The 21093-nt window shown below is 45.4% G+C and overlaps 1 protein-coding gene across 1 annotated transcript in view; it reads right to left on the bottom strand.

The window, feature by feature from the left end:
- BAHD1 (bromo adjacent homology domain containing 1) overlaps positions 1 to 21093 on the bottom strand; it is a 42411-nt gene that overhangs the window by 6653 nt on the left and 14665 nt on the right. Inside the window, exons 2-5 of the mRNA XM_052811305.1 lie at positions 7712 to 9364; positions 3983 to 4344; positions 1816 to 1975; positions 708 to 784 (exon numbers count right to left, since the gene is read on the bottom strand). Of these exons, the coding sequence (XP_052667265.1) occupies positions 708 to 784; positions 1816 to 1975; positions 3983 to 4344; positions 7712 to 9347 (2235 nt within the window). The 5' untranslated portion in view covers positions 9348 to 9364. The remainder of the gene's footprint in view (positions 1 to 707; positions 785 to 1815; positions 1976 to 3982; positions 4345 to 7711; positions 9365 to 21093) is intronic.

Raw genomic sequence — 21093 nt, 5'->3', positions numbered from 1 at the left:
GCAAGGCGTGAAGTCATAATGATTCACACGTTTCTCCTTTTAAAAGGCAAACTCTATTATACTGGCACAACATCCTCAAGTCAGTCTTTAATTCTCCTCATAAATCTATACAGGGGAAGGATGATGCATCCACGTTCCTGCACAAAACAAACAAGTTTCTGGAGTTTAAGCAGCAGATTAAAGGATTTATGTTAAAAAGCCAGCACATGATATAGGTACTCCAATGTCCTGCAGAATTGCAGCACGAGCTTTTGCATCGAGCTCTGCATTTCTGGGTGAATTAGAATACCCTTTTCAGAAAGGCATCTGATCTTGATTCAGTATTAACTCACTCTTCCTTACTCCTAAGGTTGCAGTCAAAACTTTTCACTTAATGCGCACAATTTTCTCAGATTAAAGGGCGAAACATTAAAACTTAACAGAGGCAGCCATGTAAAGAACACAGCAGCTTCTGTTACAGCCCAGAGTTTCTACACATGACAATAAATGGGGGAAAAGCCCATCTATGGGACACCACCACTCAACACATCTGGCAACAGCTGCATCACAGCCAAAAGACAGCTCCACTTTACTCAAAACAGAAGCTCAGTCCCGAGTTTGAGGCCACCCAGGAATGCAGGGAGATAGTCAGGCTAATCCCCTCTTCCTGCAGAAATACAGAAATACCAGGATACCCCCGCCCCGAGTTTCACACTGGGATGGCTCACCTGGTGCATACTGGGGTTGCGGCCTCCCTGAGTGTGCTCCGGTCTGTAATACCACAGGAGGCTCATCATCAGCTCCCCTACAAGAAGATTTATTAAAATATGTCAAGCCTCAGTTTTCTCATAGTGTTTTCCCACTAATACCCAGCTTCCTCCTCCTGCTTCATCCCTTTCATTCCCACAGCGCTCACGTAGAGGCAGCTGTGCAGTGATAAATATTTCATGCTGAACTAGGTGTCCTTTTGTTACAGCAAGAGGCTGTATGAAGTCGGTCACATTGCTATTCCGTTATACCTTCCCCCCCTTCTACTTGTGTTACATCATCACAAAGAGGTCAGTTAGACACACACACACACACACAAAAAAAAAAACCCCAAAAACCAAAATCAAACGTTTCCATCTGAAAAATGTATCCATTCAGACTGCAGGCTGGCAAAGATGCTCATCCAAAGCTCAGTACTTGCAGCATTAACTCACAGGTTCATGCCAGAATTGCTGTCGCAGTATGACATGACCAAGATGGGCCTCACCACATGCTGATCACTTTTTTTACACGTAACTTTTTTTTTTTTTCTTTTTTTTTTTAAACTTTTAAGCAAGACCTTTACTTTATAACATTTGGCACAGATCCCTTGGTTCAGGTATCGCTAGTCAGACACAGGACCTTAACATCAAAACCACACCCCACTCCAATCACCACCTCCACTCAGGTCCCATCAAGAGCTTCCACAGACAAGCCCGTGCTGCACACCAAGTCCCAGCCCAGATGCTGGATAGAGCATTTGAGTAAACAGCAGCTCCTGAGATGTCTGCTGCAATGAAATAATAAAGGAGATCATTGCTAAGATGGGCACTTGGCAGATATTATGCGCTTTCACGACCAGGAAGATTTTGATTACCAGTCCCAGGCTAGTGATTAAAGAGCATTTCAGTTCCTGCAACCATCTGAACAAAAGCCATGGAGCTAATCTCTTCCTCTTTATCACCTGGTCTGGCAGCAGTGGAGTACCCTAACAAGCCTGCAGCTCTCCTGAGATCCATCACTTCCCCGGTTCCAGCTCACCCTCATCTGTCAAGCACAAAGGCAATACATACTCTTTTGGCACAGTACCTGTTTTGGGGTCTTCCCACAGTGCTGATATCTTCGCAACATATGGCATAGATTTCTTCCGGGGTCCTGATTTCAAGAGGACAGTATCTCGTACCCGGATAATCTCCCCATCTCTCTCCACAGCTTGATAGCTCTTGCGAACAGCCGGCTCTGGCTCATTCTGTACCATTAGAACACACACAAAAAATAAAGCCACCGGAGTGTACAGGCAAAGAGTTATAGTTTATTGTTTGCTACCCCAATCCAAGACTCCTTGGTCCTGCCACAAACTAGAAAGTTGCCTAAGCCTACTCAGAACTAAGTGCTTCCATTCCAAGAGATCTCTGAGAGAAGTCATACAGCATAAGACCACTCATGGCATCTCTATTCCCACCAGGCTGGCTTATAACAACAAAGATCAGGTCAAACCAATTACTTTTTCTATGGGTAGGGCACTTGTAGGTAAAGAAGGTTCACCAAGGAGTAGCATCCAAGTGCTCACAGATCATACGTGGCCGTTGTTTTCAAATAAAGCAAGAGACAAACCTCTACTATTTTTCCTATGTAGTGCTGGCAGTAAGAAGCAGCTCACCAGTGGGACAGCAAGTCTCACAAAAGCACATATTTCTGAAATGAATACTCTTATTTCAAATTAAAAACCAATTGCTCCTTCAATTCTGCATGAAAAAAAAAAAAAACCCTTCAGAAAAATCACCATTTTACCTGCCTACCTGTAGGTGTGCATTTCCTTCATAATCAAAGGCATGGAAAACTAGGCATATTTTGAATGCTATGCATTTATCTGATACAAACATTGTAAGATAACAAATAAAACACGAAACATTTCACATGAACAGGGCAGGGAGTGGCAGGGAGGCCATGGCATAAATCTTTCGTTCACGAGATTGCTACCATTTCCTTTGTAGCCTCTAACATTACAAAATGATCACTTTCTGGACTATGAACTGGGGGAGGGTTATTTTATTTTGCTCTGAAAACTCATTTCAGAATGCCTGAGCAGGATGGGTTTAACCTCCTGCCAGATCGCCCAGGCAAAGTCGGAAGCATTATGCGCCAGGACTTAAGGAGATTAACGGTGCACTGCTCCTTTCAAAGCGTCAAAGTCTGAGCGATGGATGCAAGAGGCCCGTCTCTGGCTTTCACAGGCTTCATCCTTGCACAGCCCTTGGTACCTGTACACAGCCCTAAGAGCTGAAGCTACAGAACCCCTCCTGGATGATGCTCTCAGCAGCTCGAGGTTATACCACCACACCAAACGGCAGCACAGACGAGTCCGTTTGGACCACAGCTCTCCTCGCTACTGACATTACATGCAGTTCAACGCTTTGTCCCAACTTCCCAGACAGTGTGCGGGTCCAGATTTCAAGTCCACAGCTCTTATGTTTTAATAAGATGAAGGATGTTGCCTTCTCTCTCAATTGGAGTGGACTTTTCTGTAGGTAATTAAATTTTCTGGCAGGAAACCTCCCATCTTGCAGGAGCCAGTCTCTGCCCCTGAACACAACAAATGGGAAAGTACAGACAAGAAATCCTTGAAGGAGTGACTGGCCATGCCACCAGATAAGTTACAAGGGAGATATTGGGTGCTAGAAAAATTCTGTCTGGGAGCCAAGATACTGTCTCAGTCCTCACTGCTCTCTGGGAGAACCCTGCTGGGCTACAGAGACCATCAGTGAGAACAACCACCTCACAAGAGCTACCTTTAGACAACTGCTCCTTACAACAAGGCTAAAACCTCCCTCGTTTTCTCAAACAGGTTTGCCCTAATCCAGGAGGAAGAAGCTGAGGGACGATCTCTCTGTAGGATGGACTCACAGGTGTAACAGGTGCCACCCTTGCAAATGCTGAAGCCAGAAGTATTCATCATCGTGGTGTTTCAGCTGATGCTAGCACAGGAGTAGCAGGTTTTCCTTCCTTTCCAAACCATCTGTCATGCTGTGCCAGGTAATACCAGGGCACAGGAGAAAAAGCCAACAGCAGCTCAGCCTTGAGGCCCAGCCAAAAGGCACTATTTGCTTGTCCAAGGGGTTCTAGATGGCACCTAGTGACCATCTCCACCTTGAAGCCAGACCCAATACGCTCTCAAACCTTCATGATCTTAGTCCCCTGAAGATGCACAAATGGGTACAGCCGTACACACACGCAAACCAGCACTCCAGACACCTACCACAACGTAGACGGCCTTCTCGCAGGCTGTGCCAACCGGTATCCAGCCATTGGTAGCTCTCCGCCTGCTAATGCGCTGCTGCTTTGGATGGGAATGACCTCCCGCTGCTTTGCTGTCGGAGGCGTGGAGACAGCCCGTAGTATTTCGGAGACCGGATTTGGAGCCGCTGGGAGGCTTTGAGCTCTGTGGACATTCTCGGGCCATGGTCTGAGGATCAGAGTTGGGGGTCTGCAGATGAGGAACGGGTTCTGCAGCCGGTGGCACACTGGGTACAGGACATCCTGAGAGCGGGTGGGCAGGTGACGCGGGGTGCCCTGCCACAGGGATTGTGAGGTTCAGCTGGTCCAGAGACTTGCAGCCTTCTAACAGAAGGGAAGAAGAGAGGCATGTATCTCATTTGAAATATAAGACAACTACACAATCAAGACTGTCCCAAACTACCACCGCTTTCCCCTGAAATTCCCTTTATTGCATTACAGCAGTAAAGACTCTTCACGTTGTAATTTCATTTTGCACTGTCACTGGATTCTAAAAGCAAAGATATTTCTAAGCCTGCGATGCTCCAATATGTTGTTGCCGATGACACTGCACTATAGCAAACCCATATAAAATCCCCCGAAGTAATGCCAGCCAGTAATACACATAAGGTTGGCCAGTGTCCAAAGCAGTTCTAGCCTGTCAGTATGTATAAAAGAAATAAAAGGCTTATCATAACGATGGGAAGGATTAAACCATACTAGCACAAGCAGCCAGCTTCTTTCAAAAAGCCAAATTCTACTAATCAGGGAAAATTGAGAAGATTCTCCGAATTAACTCCAGAAATATGAAACAACGTGGAACAAAACTATATAAGATGATGCACACTGCTGCCTTCAGCAAAACCGTGTCCCTAAAGCAGACGCATTAACCACAACAGGTTAGTAAATTGGCTGACGCTGCCTCTCAAGAGCATCCCAGAACACCTCACACCGCTCCAGGAGTCACAAAACAAGCCCTCAACCTAGGCCAACATGTCTGACAGAATAGCAAGTCAGATTTGAATTACCTACCGTCAGCAGGAAGAAAGCTCCCAGACCAATATACAACACACCCCTGTTCCCTAAATCAGAAAGCGTGCTTTTCAGGGTGACAAAAAGGGCAGCTTCAGGCAACCTCCAGGAGATGCCTCCAGACTGGAGCATGTCCTAGCAGATCTGTGGGACTGCACCGCTGCAGAGCTGCTAAAAAAATCTGAAAGTGAGAAAACATCTGAAGTCACCAAGCTCCAGCTGAATAATTGCTGAGATCCCCTTGCAATAACAGGAAATGATTGCCTCCTGTCTCCCACTTGACCCTCCCTAAGAGGGTTGCAACAAAGCCGCCGCTGAACTGCAAGTGTGAGGGCTGCTTCGGACCGTCACGAGACTTTGCTGACCCTGAGCAGCAAAATGCCGCAGCAACTCCCCCAGCCAGCCAAGACATTAGGATGCGAGTTCAGGTATCCTGCCTGGCCTTGGCAGGCGCAGGACCCACAGAGCAGTGAATCACCTCTTGAGGATTTTGCTTACAAAAGCAGTTTTCAAGCCTGAACTAAAGCAGGATGAAGCTTCACAGAAGTATCTACTAAACTTCAGGAAAGAAGTACAGACCTGGCCTTGCTGGAACCCCCCAGGACTCCTTCCTTGGCTGCACACACTTCCAGCCCCTCCACCAGCGCTGGGGCTGAAGCATCTCTCACAGCCTGTCTGACCTCATCCCCACCACCCTGCTTTTGAATTGCATGCTGCAAACCATCCGTGGGACGGGGAAAGCAATGCCTCTCTCCTGCATACAGCAGACGACGACTGCCCGAGATTACAGCCTGATCCCTTGATTTGTACTAAACAGACACCGGTATTTCGATACAAACATCTTGAACACACCAAATAAGGCAGATACAACACAAGGCGTGGACATGTCAAGCTGGATCCCCTTGTACCAGTGCTCTCAGATGGGAGCCTGTTGCTTGCAGTCAAGTACTCCTTTAATTCACTAAAATAACCCGCTCTAGGGAAGGGTGAGATTTCAGAGGTGCACACATACATGAAGATCAACTCCTAAGCATAAGTCCCCATTAATATCCTAGGAGACCTCCTCATACACTTCAATCCACAAAACAAAGTTTGAATTATTCCAATGGTGTAGGCTTTTAAATCAAAGTGGCTCACAGGAAGGAAACCACACCAAGGAAGATCTTAGCAGCGGGGTGACACACCACTAGTAAATACATGCCCCTGGAACCACTACTGCCCCTGCCAGCACCATGAGAAATTACTGAGTTCGCAGGGAGGGCTGAACTCCGAAAAATACTCTGTTTGCGCCACCTGCATCCTTCTGGTTGCACAAAGTCAGAGGCACCAGCATGCAAAATTTCAGGAACAAAGTAGACTGACATGACCTCAGGGCACTACACAGAAAACTGTCAGACAAGAACACTTTGCTGAGCTAGTTGTCTTGCAAGCATTCAACTTTAAAGAGCATTGAAGCCACCAGTGAACACTGTCTAGCTGCTACCGTAGGAAGCGGCACCATGACAGCGGGGATGTTTAGGGAAAACGGAAATTATACTTCAACCAAATGCTTCTGAGTTTCAGCAGCTTCCTACAACGGAAGATAACAAAGCCTCGCTCAAACCGAGCACTGAACCAAAACTTCATCCACCTACCTGAAAATCTCTTAAGTGGATAAGTTGTGCCTCCTTTTGACTCAAACATGTGGTTAACTGAAAGACCGATGTTTACACTCCCAACAGCTGGAGAAGCAGCCTTGTACTGTTTGCAGATGGCAGCACTGTCTAGCTTGATGGCTTTTATACAAAGTACTGGTGTCTGATAACCCCCACACAACAATCCAGTTTTAAATATTTCAAAAGATATTTTTCAACAGCAAAGGCAAAGCTCCAAGATAAAGCACATTGGAGGACAAAGTCTGAAAAAACACAGGACAGAAGAGCGCCAGGCAAATAACTGTATCACCTCTTACACCGTCACCTGTTCTCATTTCAATGCTTCATTTTCAGCTATTAAGAGCAAAGAAGGGACCACTACTCACCAAACTAAGTGTACCCGGCACTTACATCACCGCAGTGAAGTTCAAGCATCTGCCCAAACAGTAGACTCAAACTGAATCGTTACACAGCCCTGCCCGATCCGATTTATAAAATCTTAAAAGACTGCATCCCCCATACAGCCTGCACCAGTAACAGTCTAACGACCGAGTCAATGCCTCCTTCTTCACACCGCTCTGCTCTGCAAGGATGCTTCAGTTCTGAGCGCGAGCTTTTGGGAACGGAGTAAGTCAGCCTGATGTGCTTTAGACCCTCCGCTCAGAGCAGCACAGCAGGATGGCGAGAAGCCTTGCAGAGCATGTAGGAACTAAAAACCACTCATTTTACACAGATCAAAGCTATGCAGTTAGCTCCAGCATGACAAGTCATGAGTCACCTTCTCACTGCCCAAATCCTTTCACCAATTCTATGCTTTCCACACCAATAAGACCTTTCAGTGGGAAAAACCCTCAGGGCTAAAAATGGGGGAAGGGGAGCCAAACGCAGATTCTTTCTGAGCCGCAGTTCGGCTGCCAAGCTGAGACGCACCATGCGCAGAGGGAGTTTGCCTCCTGGCAACGAGATACCTTCATTAGCCACTGCGCCGAACCAGCCCTCTTCTCCTAGGAACGCCGAACGAGATTTGCTCGCACTTTGCACCTTACCTGCTGCAAAAGGCATTTTGTAGGGGTAGCTGTTCCGTCCTGCGTGCACGCTGCTAATCCTGCCCTCTGGTACGTGCACAACTCCGCAAACGCTGTAACTGTTAATCGCCGTTCCTTCTCCACAACAGTACGGAGAGTTACACCAGTGGAGTGGCTGGAAATGAGCACCTGATGGCAAGGAACTGGGCGATACCAAGAGCCCCTCGCAGGTAGCAGATTGCGAAAGCTCGTCCTTGGGGTAAACGGAGCAGTGAGAGTAGCCACTGTATCCACTTTGGCCATAATAAACGTAAAACCCATTCAACGGAGTCAGATCCGAGGATTCATAGAGACATCCACAATCCGTGTGATTTCCGGGCACAGGCAAGGGAGGGAACTGCTGTGCAGGAAAGGAAGGCTGATGAAATTCCTGTTTGGGGGTTGGGGATTTCTCTCCGGGTCTTCCATACTCTGGCTTCATGGAAGCTTGTCCGCCCATAAGCAAAGGCAGTCTGTGGTAGAAACCCTCTGTGCTAGCATAGGAGCTAGACAGTGATTCATAAGGGACAGGTTCTGTTGTCCCATAGAGCCTAGAGGAGTCCCGCTGCTCTCCTTTCCCAAAAGCGCCTACAGTAAGTCCTCGCCAGCCATGCTGACCTTCCATTTTTAAGCCAGTCATTTCCTTCTTGGATTTGACGCAATTCTTCCTACCGGCTTTGGCCCATTTGAGTGTAGATTTTGAACAGTGGTTCTCGGACTTGCCTTCTCCATCCGATTTACTCCTCTGCTTCAGTGGTTGGTCTTTCTCATGGGTCAGCTTCAGAAAGGCCACAGCATTCAGACTGGCCAGTCTCTTTGGGGTAGGGTGATAGGAGATGGCACCATCCTCCCTCTTTGTCCCGTCATCGAAGACCTCATCCAGTGAATGGTCACAGCTATTGCATTTCTGACTGGGCTCATGCCGGTTTTTTCCTTTACCTGTTTTCACAGCTGTTTTTTCCAGCACAGGCCAGTTGTCACCAGCTTTGCAATGCAAGCTCTTCACAGTGCAGTCTCCACTGGCTTTAATGGAGTCCCTCCGAAAACGCCTGCTGGATAATAAGCCATCGTCCCGTTCAAAAAGCAGATTGTTCACTGCCTCTGCATTCAGCGAGGCCAGCCTGCGTTTCCTGGGCTCGGAAGGAGCAGTATCAAGGTCTTGCTCTGTCCCTGGGTAAGTTATTGTGCACTTTTCCCCAGATGAATCACTCTTCCCTCCTCCCACAGGCTGAACTTGTTCGGAGAACAAAGCAGGTCCCAAACCCTCCATCCAACTGGGAAGGTCCTTTTTTTTACAGCTCTGAGTCTGTTTCGACAGAGATCCAGCCACATCCTCCAGCCTGGTAAGGAGCACTTTGCAGGTCTTTTTGTTCACTGAGGGGAGGAGACGTCTCCGCAGTGGGTATGTCTTTCGCACTTCATGCAAATTCTTGCTTTTGTTTGTCCCCACAAACCCACTTGGACAGTTCGGAGCCTCGGTGGCATCTCTGTCTCTCTGCTCACCACACTCTGCGTCGGTCCTGTCCATCCTCCTGCTGCCTGTTGGTGATGAAGCTTGGCCAGCAGCACCAGCTGGATGTTTCAGAAGGAAAAGTTGTTTCTTCCGGGCATGCGTCATAGGATCAATGTCCAATCCTGAGAATGAACAGAAGAAAACATCTATTAATATCGCTGAGAGGGACCCATCTCCTCACAAAGAACCAACTGCCAATTAGGAAATATTTGGAGAAGCTTGTTTCTATACACAGAAGAGTCTTTTTGGGTGATGGCCAGTTAAGCCAATTAAGAGACAGGATGCAATTAGATGTGGTTTAATATTAAGCCATAGAACACGATAGTAATTAAAAGCAGGGTGGTGACGGCAAATGCCACAGCAGCTGGGAAAACCAGGGTATGGCCAGAAAGCTGTTTCACCCAGCTCCCAGTCCAAGTACATCCTCTGTTACACCAATGCTGTTTCTAACACGTTACACATTCTCATCAAATCTACTAAAGCTGATCTGAATGCTGGTCCAGGGCATAGAGCAGAAATAAATCCCAGGTATTTGACTGCTTGCATGTTGATACAGGCAGGCTGTTTCATTGTCATTTTCTGAAACAATTAGACAAAAGAAAAACAAAAAGTCCACCTACTCACGTGAAAAGTAAACTTCGTCTATTAAGCAGAGATCTGCCAACATTAATAAATTAAATACATGCAAATCCCTATGCAGGTTAGAACCTGGCTACCCATTGCTTTTGTCATTCCCTACAGTTGCATTTTATAAAAGTTGTGGACATTAAACAACCAAATCATCATGTTCGGCAGAGAGGCCCTAAAAATACATTTATGGGAGGAAAAAGAATTACTCAGCTATATGCCATTCCTGACTTTTCATCTAGATGCTATGTCAAGTCACTGTTCAAAACCAACACAAATTACTAAAATATAAAAAGAAAGAGATAAGAATCTGCACCCTGAACAAGAACCGCCTCGCTGAAGGCATGGCTGAGCAAACCAACACCCAGCACCCTAACAACGCTGCTGGCAGACCAGAGAGCTTCAGCACATCTGGACTTTCCCAGCCAGGTAAAACATTACAGAAGTGGTCTGGCTCTGATTTACCGTAAGGGAACTTTTCCTGCAAATACACATGGCATGCCAGCCTCAGGAGGATGATGGCTCCCTCCAAGCAATACATTGCAAGACATCTCCATGGAAGGGCAGGAAGGAAGCATCAGACCCAGAAGAAACAGAGACAACTGCTGACTGCCTTCACCCAAAGCAGCAGCAGCAGAGGCTGTGTGCTCACCTAGTCACGCAACGAGTACATCCCAGGCTTTCTGAGCACACCACGAGTAGGAGCTTACTACTAAATGGCCTCTAAGTATTTAGTAAGCAAGCAATACAAGAGGAACAGCACCATGCAGAAAGCCCCTTTAGCCGTATGTTGGCTTCATGAGTTAGCCAGAAAACTAAACCTGATTTTTAATTTTCCTGTGCCATTTTTAGCAGAAGGGTTACTGCGCCTTTGCACTCTTGCATTTCAACTTCAGCAAGTGACCTGCAGCAGGCTTGTGTCAGGTATTTGAGGAACTAAGCGATTTTGCAGTCTGAACGAGCACACATTCACATAAGCAGCTGCAGGTCTAACGCTAAGAAAGGATACGGGTAGGTGATACTAACCTATAAACATTAAAAAAAGTCAGCCTGAGCAATGTTGGAACAGAATCACAGAATGGTTTGGGTTGGAAAGGACCTTAAAGATCCTCTAGTTCCACCCCAGCTGCCATGAGCAGGGACACCTTCCGCTAGACCAGGTTGCTCAAAGCCCCGTCCAACCTGACCTTGAACACTTCCAGGCATGGGGCAGCCACAACCTCTCTGGGCAACCTGTTCCAGGGCCTCACCACCCTCACAGTGAAGAGCTTCTTCCTTACACCTAATCTAAATCTACCTTCTTCCAGTTCAAAGCCATTACCCCTTGTCCTATCACTGCATGACCTTGTAAAAAGTCCCTCTCTGGCTTTCTTATAGGCCCCCTTTGGGTACTGGAAGGCTGCTGCTATAAGGAGCCTTTTCTTCTCCAGGCTAAACAACCCCAACTCTCTCAGCCTGTCTTAATAGGAGAGGTGCTCCAGCCCTCTGATCACCTTCATGGCCCTCCTCTGGACTCGCTTCATCAGGTCCATGTCCTTCTCATGTTGGGGGCCCCCCCCGAGCTGGACACAATACTCCAGGTTGGGTCTCACAAGAGTGGAGTAGAGGGGGAGAATCACCTCCCTCGACATGCTGGTCATGCTTCTTTTGATGCGGTCCAGGATACTGTTGGCTTTCTGGGCTGCAAATGCCCATTGCTGGGTCATGTCAAGCTTCTTGTCAACCAACACGTCCAAGTTCTTCTCCTCAGGACTGCCCTCAATCCATGCATCACCCAGCCTCCATTTGTCCTTGGGATTGCCCCGACCCATGTGCAGGACCTTGCACTTGGCCTTTTTGAACTTCATGAGGTTTGCACGGGCCCACCTCTCAAGCTTGTCAAGGTCCCTCTGGGTGGCATCCCGTCCCTCCAGCGTGTCATCTGCACCACACAGCTTGGTGTCACCAGCAAACTTGCTGAGGGTGCACTCAATCCCACTGTCCATGTCACCAACAAAGATGTTAAACAGCGCCGGTCCCAATACCGATCCCTGAGGAATACCACTTGTCACTGCTCTCCACTTGGAGATCGAGCCGTTGACCACAACTCTTTGAGTGTGAATAGATTTAATTAAGTCTGTATCTGAGCATCAACAACAGCAGAAAAGGACAATTTCTTGCATTTAGCAGTATTTATGAAATAGTCAGATTCCCTTTACTGGCACCAAAGAGTTAGTCTTCATATTAGCATCAACCTAGGAGCGGTTTGATCTTCCCTGCAATCAGGTATTTGGCTGAACACCCCTCAATTGACACAACTGACACTAGTCTGCCACTTTTGAAGGTTTTAATTAAAGCTATTACTGCTTTTGCAGTGATTAGAACAAAGCTACTGAATTACAAGAACTGTTCGTTTGATATGGTTTAATCAAGCTGATAATTAGATTATCTATTTGAAATAAGCCCAATGTGTTTTAATTGAGTTCCTTATATATGCATTAACTAAAAGAAACTTAGGAATTGAACACCACTGTGGTTTGCACATTGCTTTTCTAGATGTCAGACTCTTCCTGACATGTTTTGGGGTAACTGACCCATTACACCCTTTACACACAGAATAACTCCCATAGCTAGTGCCCAAATGGGAGTGCTCTGTGGGGAGCAAACATTTATGTATATCCATGTTTTTCTGATAAGAAAAACAGGTTCTGGAAATTAGGAGGATGCTTATCAAGTCAGACAGACAATTTCCTCCAAAATTGGAATTCTTCTTGCACAAGAGGCCAAACTGACTACACACAACCTCCGGAGTTTGCAAGGGGACTATAATTGAAAAAATAAATCAGGCAGAGCAGGGTTTGCAGTGGTAGACCAGGCATCCTATATAACCATGCCCTGGGGAGGCTAACGTTTCCCAGGCTATATGGACCAGTGGCTTCCTTGCAACTCTCATCCTCTTTTCTGTTGTCCCTACCAAGAGACTGAGCCTCTGGCAGAGATGCTCAGTAGAGAGGTGAAAAACCCAAAATAAACAGCCGTGGCTTGCCCTAAAAACCAGCGTCAGCCACCTCTTTCTCCTCAAGCTTTTGCAAGCAACAGTCTGACCTCCTGGCCACTTCACCACACATCCTTCACTTGGCGGGGCTTTATAGCCCATTACTATTCAAATGAGTTAGAATATCTATCAAAACTGAGTACTATAGACATGACTGTGTTCATACCACATCTACTCTAAAGTTATAAAAAGTCTGGTAGATATTGAAGGAAGGGGATTTTTCCAACAGTGAAGCAGAGTCATTAACAGCACAGTGACCAACTTCCTTGTTTGACCCCATAAGGAATGCCAAGACAAACAATAGCCTAAATAAAATATCTTTTCTGGAATCTAAGCATAGGAATGCTTTAAGTAGCAATACCTGAAATGAAAACGGATCCCCCCCCCCCTCCTTTTTTCTACATACGTTTCCTAGAACTGCAAGAAATCCACCTCCCTCTCCAAAGCCTGGATGCAAGACCCATCTTCCAATGCGGAACAGGTAGCAACGTCTTGCCGTGTTATAATGCATTTACAGCTAATACTCTAACCGAGCTTTCATCACTGACAGGCTGCAGCCAGGAACATCAAGGGAAACACTCAAGTTGAACATGCAAAGATGACAATAGAGACATCGAGTCAAAAATGCATTAAAGTGGGAAGAGCACCAAGATTCAATGCAATCCATTTTAAGAGTCTCAGTCACATAAGCCCTTTGACATGACAAGTTCTTAGGCACAATAGTAATCAATCACAGGCAGACGGGGTTTTTTATTTATTGTTTTTTAATAAAAGGAGATTATGTCTGCATAGATCTCCCTCTTGGCATCTGGTCTCTAAGTTCTCTCTCCCACACTCAGAGGTCAGCTGCTCTAATACTATGAAGCACTTATCTACAGATGAAGTAAATAAATATCTGGAAATTTGTGGAAAGACAAAATAAGCCAACCCCACACATTTTAGCATTATAGCCAAGAAAATCCTTTAAGTGCCAGCAAGGAAAGCACCAGTACCATCCAGCAACACTTCCACATGACTGTAAACCCTCCGAAATCCAGCTTTACAGCAGAAACACAGGACAACATGCAGAAATACAATCAAAGTAACTTAAGCAAATGCAGAAGTCAGCATTGCTTTCAAAAATTTCCACAATGGATTCCTTGGCTAAACAAAAAACCAAACCAAAACAAACAAAACAAAACTAAAACAAAACAAACAAAAAAAATCAGCCAAATTTCTTTCCAACCTACTCAGTTTGGAGACCAAGAGAAGGTCATTCTTCCAGATCACACCCCACTAAAAACCTGAAGTCCAAAGTCAGGTGAATTCTGTTTGTCTTCAAATACATGACTGAATCCCATTTGCTCTGCACTGGCTCAGTATTATCAGTAGTAATAAGCCAATTTTGAGTGGATCAGTTACAAAGTGTGGTTAAAAAGGTTCAGTTTCTACACAGGGAACTTCCTCATGATATCACCATGATAAAACAACCGCCATGACCCGCAGAGTGGTTTGTAGACACTGGAGTGTTGTTTATCCTCCCAAGTCCTTTTTCTGACATAATACTCCAACAGATGTGGGAACAACCAGGTTTAGCACCCATAATGAATTTTGTTATCCTAGAGCCATACACAGTGTGAATTTATTACAAACCATTGTGACCAAGGGGGGAAGAAAAGATACCAACAGTTGGCTCCATATCCCACAGAAGCCAAGTGCAACGTTTTAGATCTGTTCCTCGACATCTCTTTTCAGAAACTCTCTCACCTCTCCACAGCAGTCACTCTCAGCCTGGAGAATTTCGTGCATTTTGCTGTTCTCCCTGATTTGTGTCACACAGGTGCAGAGAGAGCCACCCTGAGCCTTGCGCTAAGGAGGACTTGCTACAGGACCGCTATAGTGATGCCACTGCCAGTTTTGGAGAGGTATTGTGATAGGCATGAAGAAAAAACCTACTAAACCAACAATTCATCCACGTGGCAAGCACACATCCATCAACAGGCACCAAGTAGCCTTATGAGACCGCTCTATTGAACAAAAGTCATTGTTAGCACACTGGACTACCAAGAAGTCTTTCCATGCCTACAAAATCACCTGTACTGCACAGATTCCTTTGCTAGAGGGATGCTCCTGCTCATTCCATTCCTGGCAAAAAGCACCCAGCAGCTAAGACTACTGGCTTACCTGTGATCTAGCAATCCCTTTTCTCCCCCCCAGCATAACACAGAAGCAGAGCTTTTGAATACTGCTCAAAACTAAATCATCTGACAGTCAAGTGTATCATGCCTCAAAATCAGAGCAATGCCGAGTTTACTTACAGCAAGTATCGTACTCATGTCAGCTGGGAAGGAAGAACGTCAGGGCTCTTCATCCTCTTTCCACCTTTGTATTGCTTCACAAAGCAAAGAAAAGCCAACTGTGCCCAGAAGTCTCCAAGAAATCACAAGATAATCCAAAGAACTGAAAGTGAAGATACTTAAGCCAGAACTACCCATTTACTGCTTGCAGCTGAGGAACTGGATTAACAGTGACAAGGCATTTAGGTATAACTCTATTGGAAATGAAACAAGTTCAACACAGCAGCTTAGTCTAAGCAGCTGCACCCAAAGCCCACCAAGCATTTTAAAGCTTCCTCAAACTGGACTAGTTCTGAAAAATTATCTTGACAGCTGTTGAACCCAAACCAGATCAGAATAAAGAAAAATAAAAAAACCGAACACCGGTCCAATTTTCTGCTAGAATAAAACCACTACCCAAACAGCAAAATCAGAAGAGAGTTGATGCCTCATTAGCAGCAAAATAAGCAAGTGTGTTAACAGCTGCATTTTCTGTAATCACACAGCTGCAGCATCTGTCTCTCCCTCTCTATCACTTGATTGCAAGTGAAATTAGAAGAAACTAGTCTGGGACTACCCGTTCAAGCACCATTTCCCTTCCAAAGCTTCACTACAGAGATGCACTCGTTCCAAGGAGACGATGCCAAAAGCACAGAAATTTAAAGCTTTTAAAGCTCCTAATCCATTTGGCACTTCAGTAATATACAAAGAGTTACGACAACAGGAATCTTCCTCTCCATGCACAGCACTGTTTTGTTGACTTTCAGCCCCTGTCTACTTGAAGGCATTTAAATTGGTGCAGCTTATGCTATGACAACAGCCCTATAACTGTAAGTATCTGGAGGATTGGCTCCTTTCTCCCTGCTGCTTTTATAGTCAAATAATTCTCAGTGCTACAAGGAACATGTTGCATGAAGCAAGCCTCCCAGGAGCTCTCGGAAATCCGGATAAATCACAGAAGCGTCAGGTATCCCAGGCTGAATTACCTAAATGCTGCGTGAGTCCCACGAGCGGAAGCATCGTTTCAATCTCAAACATTTAGAAAAACTGTAATTGTTGCAGGCTGCAATTTGTCTTCCCAGGGTCCAGCCCCGATTTTTCTCCAGAGGCCCATCGAAAGCTCCATCATCCACATGCTCCAGAGAAAACTGTTTATACAGAGCTCATTAGACTGCAGAAAAGGCTTGTTTCTCTCTCTCTCATCAACACAGCCCTAACCATTTGCCAGCACCTCCTGAAAACCATGCGAGTACTGTACTGGAGGACACAGCCCATCCATCCGTGGCTTCAAAAAGGCTTGCAAAAAGGATCTGGGGCAACTCTCACACAATCGAGAAAACCTCTGGAAGTTGTATGGGACTATGCTCTGCTCCACTCCCTGGTCCGACACCAGTAATTATAACTTCGTTGCGAAAGCCTGTGCTCCAGCCACATAGCTGGGAGTGTTGCAGAACATGTGTGGCCGTGATAAATTACAGTGCTCAAACAACTGCAATTACAATCCGATGCTTTAAAAACAAAAGTGCTGTACCTGTCTGAAAGCAATGCAAGCTGAGAATGAAACACGCTGGGGTGCAGTCCCTACTTGCATGGCTGACCACTTGCATAAACATGAGCTAGACCTGTTAACACCTGGGCAGAGAAGTTCCCCAGCTGATTTCTTGGGAGGGCCTGTCCTAGCCTTGATTATCTGGTTTCAGATCTTGCCTAGTGGCAGTGCTCTGAAGTGCTTTGCAGGGAAGCCAAAATTAAATTTCTCCGGCTGTTCTCACACTCTCCACAACGCAGCAAGCAGCGTTCACAAGGAAGAAAAAAAGAAAAAAGGGGGAAAAAAAAAAATCCCTGCTGCACCACCAAAGCCTGACCTCAAGGCATGAGAGCCCAATAAACAGGAGCCTTCTCAGCATCCGGAGCAGGCGCAGAGCCCTGGGCAGAAGGCGCTCCCTGAATCCCAGGCTCTGATCTCCCTCTCTCCAGGCAGCATTTATGACCAGCACTGCGATACAGTTTGCCAGCCCCAGGGAAAGTGGCCCTTTTAAAGCCTCAAATGCAGAAAGAGGAATTCAAAATTCCCTGGCCAAAGCAATTTGGAAAGCCCAAAGAGGCACACTGCACAGGCAGGGAAGGCATTTCGCATCTGCTGAATCTCCCCTCCCATTGCTAATGCTACAGCACAGCTACCAGCCAGCAGCAACGTGCAAGCTCATGCTACAATAGCTGCATTGCACTGCACAGATAGGCCCACAGCTACAGGGAGCTTTAGGTTCAGACTTTCACATCTTTCAGCAAAGGCAGGCACTTTCAGAGAAGAGATTGTATCGAGACTGTTCATCTAACTTCACTTGCTGAATAAGTTTTTTCACTTAGGAGTAAATTGCTTAATTCAACTCATGTCTAGTTGAAAAAAAGCCAGCTCTTTCAATACCAGTGGGAAAGAATGATGTACAAATTTGGGGGAGAGTGGGAAGATGTTTCCTCAAAATCAATGACAAGGTGCATTGTTTGGGGGACTAATGCAACACCTGGAAAAAGCACATTCCTTCTCGGAAAGATACCAGCTTTCCTCTCCCCATTACTGATGCTAAGAAGCTGTATTACTGTGTTATGTTTTCAGTGAAAGGCTGCCACTTAGGTTGAATATTCAGTAAACGCTATAGTAAAAAATAAATGTGGGAAGTAACATGTGACCTCAGCAGCTCAAACATCAGTCACCAAAACCAGATCAAGCTTCGTAGCCACAGTCAGTTTACACATTTGCATTAAAGTAAAACCAAAGTTTCTGAATGCAAAGCCTTCACTGAACACCTCTTTGTACAGCCATGACCAACACTTGCAGAAACCACTTCCTACGGCTTGTAAGAACTAAAGATTTCCACCCCCAATAGTTGCCACAAGCCTTCTGCTTTGTGACCCAAACATAAAGCAGCGTTCTTCTGTGTGTCTGCAGAAAGTTTTGGTGCTTTTGTTGTTGTTCACAGACTTGCCAAACAGCACCGTGAAATTGTTTCAGGTGAGCTTACAGCTCAAGAGGCAATGGCACAGCCATGGTTTCATACTCGCTCTCTGGAGAAGAGATGCAAAAGCTGTGCTTATCCACAAGCAAAGCCACCCCCACCTCCCCAAAACTCCAAACTCACTACAAAACCAGGAAAAATTGGAAGCAAATCAGAGATCAGAATTTTGTTCTGCCCCCTTAGTTTGCTCAGAGAGGGACAAAATGACCACCTTCCCTCACTCAGAGGGATACATTTCTTTTGCCTTTCAACAAGTTAGAGGGATGCACGAGGATGAGAACGACACTTTGAGCTAGTAGATGTTTTAAGGGTGACAGAGCATATGGCAATTCCTGAACAGTGTTTTAATCCTGCATTCATCCCTCATGCTTCCTACAAGAGAGCCTCTCTGCTGCAGCAGGAGGAACCCGTGGCCACTCCAAATTTGGGGCCAGTAGTCACTGGCTTTGGATGTTATTCTCAAAAATCTGTTTGTGCACCAAGCGGTCCAGGGGCTCTAGGGAAAAATAATATGCAACCATGTCATTAAAGACACAAGCAAACAAGCATACACATAGAAAGCCAACCCCCTCCCCGAACAGAAACCACTTCTTCACCAGTGCAAACACTGTAATTATTCCCGCAGTGCAAAGCCCACCATCAGCTTCTCACCTCTCAAAACCAGCGTAAAAAAAAAAAAAAAAGCGAGAACCATGGATAACCAGACCCAACCACGCTGCTGCAATGAAAGCCCAGGTAAGGCAAAGGAAATCCCCAGCATTTGCAAGTGCAGGAGATGAGTATGTGGAGGTGGGGATGAAAATTCAGGCTTAACTTGTCTCAAGGCTGACAACTTTGAACGAAAGCACTTGTGCTTAAGAGACACTTTGACACTTGGCCTTTGCTATATCTCTCCCCAGTGAGTCAGTCGTTACGGTTTCCTTTTAACGAAGACAGGCGGAGTACAGAGATTAGGCACTGGAAAGGATGGGAGGTGCACAGACTGGACCACCTGAGAAACAGGAAAGCTAAAGTTTACACAGATTTTGCAATCCTTCTGAAATATCCCAGAGCACATCAGCAGCAACTACTACGACACATAAAACACTAGATATACTAAATATCACACATTTGCAAAGAATTGCCTATTAGAACTTTAAATAGGTTCCGCATAAAGCTGCCTACGTGACAGCTACGCTAACAACACCCTGTAAGATGCCTATAAGTAGTCTGAAAAACTAAGTCAAAAATATTTCAGGACAGCTTTGACAGTTGTGTTTTTAGAAGGAGGACAAGCTTTGCCAATCAAGTTAATCAAGGTTTAAAAAAACCCCAAGCTCTGCTCATCTGATTTTCCATATATGCAAAATGCAAACTAAATTCCTTCATGGCAGAAGGCTGAGTCTGGTAAAGTATCAATCATATGTCACTTTGCTCAGATAGCTCTGGCACCATTCCTGGTTTTACGGACGAAATGGAATAACAAATTATTTCCAAGACTTTATTTTGAAGAACAAGGTGCAAGATTTTTCTATAGTAAATATTAAAGCTCTTCTATAAATTATAATCCACAACCGCTTTAGGAACTTCCCCCAAGCTGCTCAGCTTAAATAATTCAAGATGAGCTGTGATTCTATGTATTACACGTGCATCTGCAAAACTGTGCTGCCTTTGGGAATTTCAAGGGCAGGTGCATCCCTGCCAGCTCCTCTCCATTTTGCGAAGCTGTCACTGCCATCCTATCTCTGGATCTGGACTTCCCTTCTCCTCTCTCGGGTTATGTCTCCCTTCACAAAGGTCTCCATTCACTTTCAACTCTTTTGACTAGAAACTGTCAGCACAGCACCCTTGAGATCCAAAGGCAACATGTTACCACTCAACAAGCTCAAAAGTTGCTTTAGGGGAGAAAAAAAATGCAGGAAACTCAGGGAAGGGCAAGGCATTCCTTCAATATAACATTTAATTAACCATCCTAAAATCTGACCTAAAATGCAGCTTCAAGAACATTTTTTTTTTTTCCCTTTAAATAATCTTCATCTTATTTTCCTCACCTCTGAGCATGCCTCAAAACTGTCTGACAACACAGTGCCCCCACCTCAGCGTCTGCATTCTTGGCATTACAGCTCCAGGTACTGACTCTATCGGTTATCATCTCCGACAGGAACGCAGAAGAGAGACTGGATTTTAAAATTTAACAGACACGCATGTTTATAACCTCGACTTAAATTTACAGAAGCCTTAAACTCAGGCAGGCAAAAAAAGAAGCTATGTTAAATAACAAGTTCATATAATATTTTCAAGGATTCCTGTGTTCTGACTCATCCCCAGCTGAAATACATTGACCAAAACTACCTCTTTAGACTCAAACTGTAATCAGAATGTATTTTCAGTTCTAGAATAAGTACTTAAGACAGTATCGTCTTTCATTTGGAAACACCTATTGTTTCTATGCAGTTTTAAAAGCAGTAGCACATGAACTCAGCCTCAGCTTGGTCTATACAAAGCAAGTTGTCCGTACAGCAGAACACCTTTCTGGGATTTCAAATTTCCACCATCATAGGTTTTGATTCCTCCTTATATTCAAAGTGAAATAGATGTTTCAAAAGAAAATAGACTTTCAATTCCTTTATTCTCACTTTCCTACTATCACTTGAAATACCAGCATCCCCCACACACTCCCCCAGCTGAGAACACGGGTGACAGACGCTGAGCAGTTTTCCATTTGAGAGCTTCAATCCCAATCCAGAATTCAAGTCAAAGAAAGACTTCACAAAACTCTTGCATTCCCACTAGAATCCCTGTAACCAAACACTCTCCTTCCCTGTATGTCTTATAAACCACAGCGCTGCACTGAACGCCAAGCAGAGCTTAAATCTGAAGCC

Source organism: Harpia harpyja, chromosome 16 (assembly GCF_026419915.1).
Source record: "Harpia harpyja isolate bHarHar1 chromosome 16, bHarHar1 primary haplotype, whole genome shotgun sequence".
Taxonomy (NCBI): domain Eukaryota; kingdom Metazoa; phylum Chordata; class Aves; order Accipitriformes; family Accipitridae; genus Harpia; species Harpia harpyja.
Note: the sequence above shows the minus strand (reverse complement) of the source record. Positions and strands in the feature narration are given on the sequence as shown.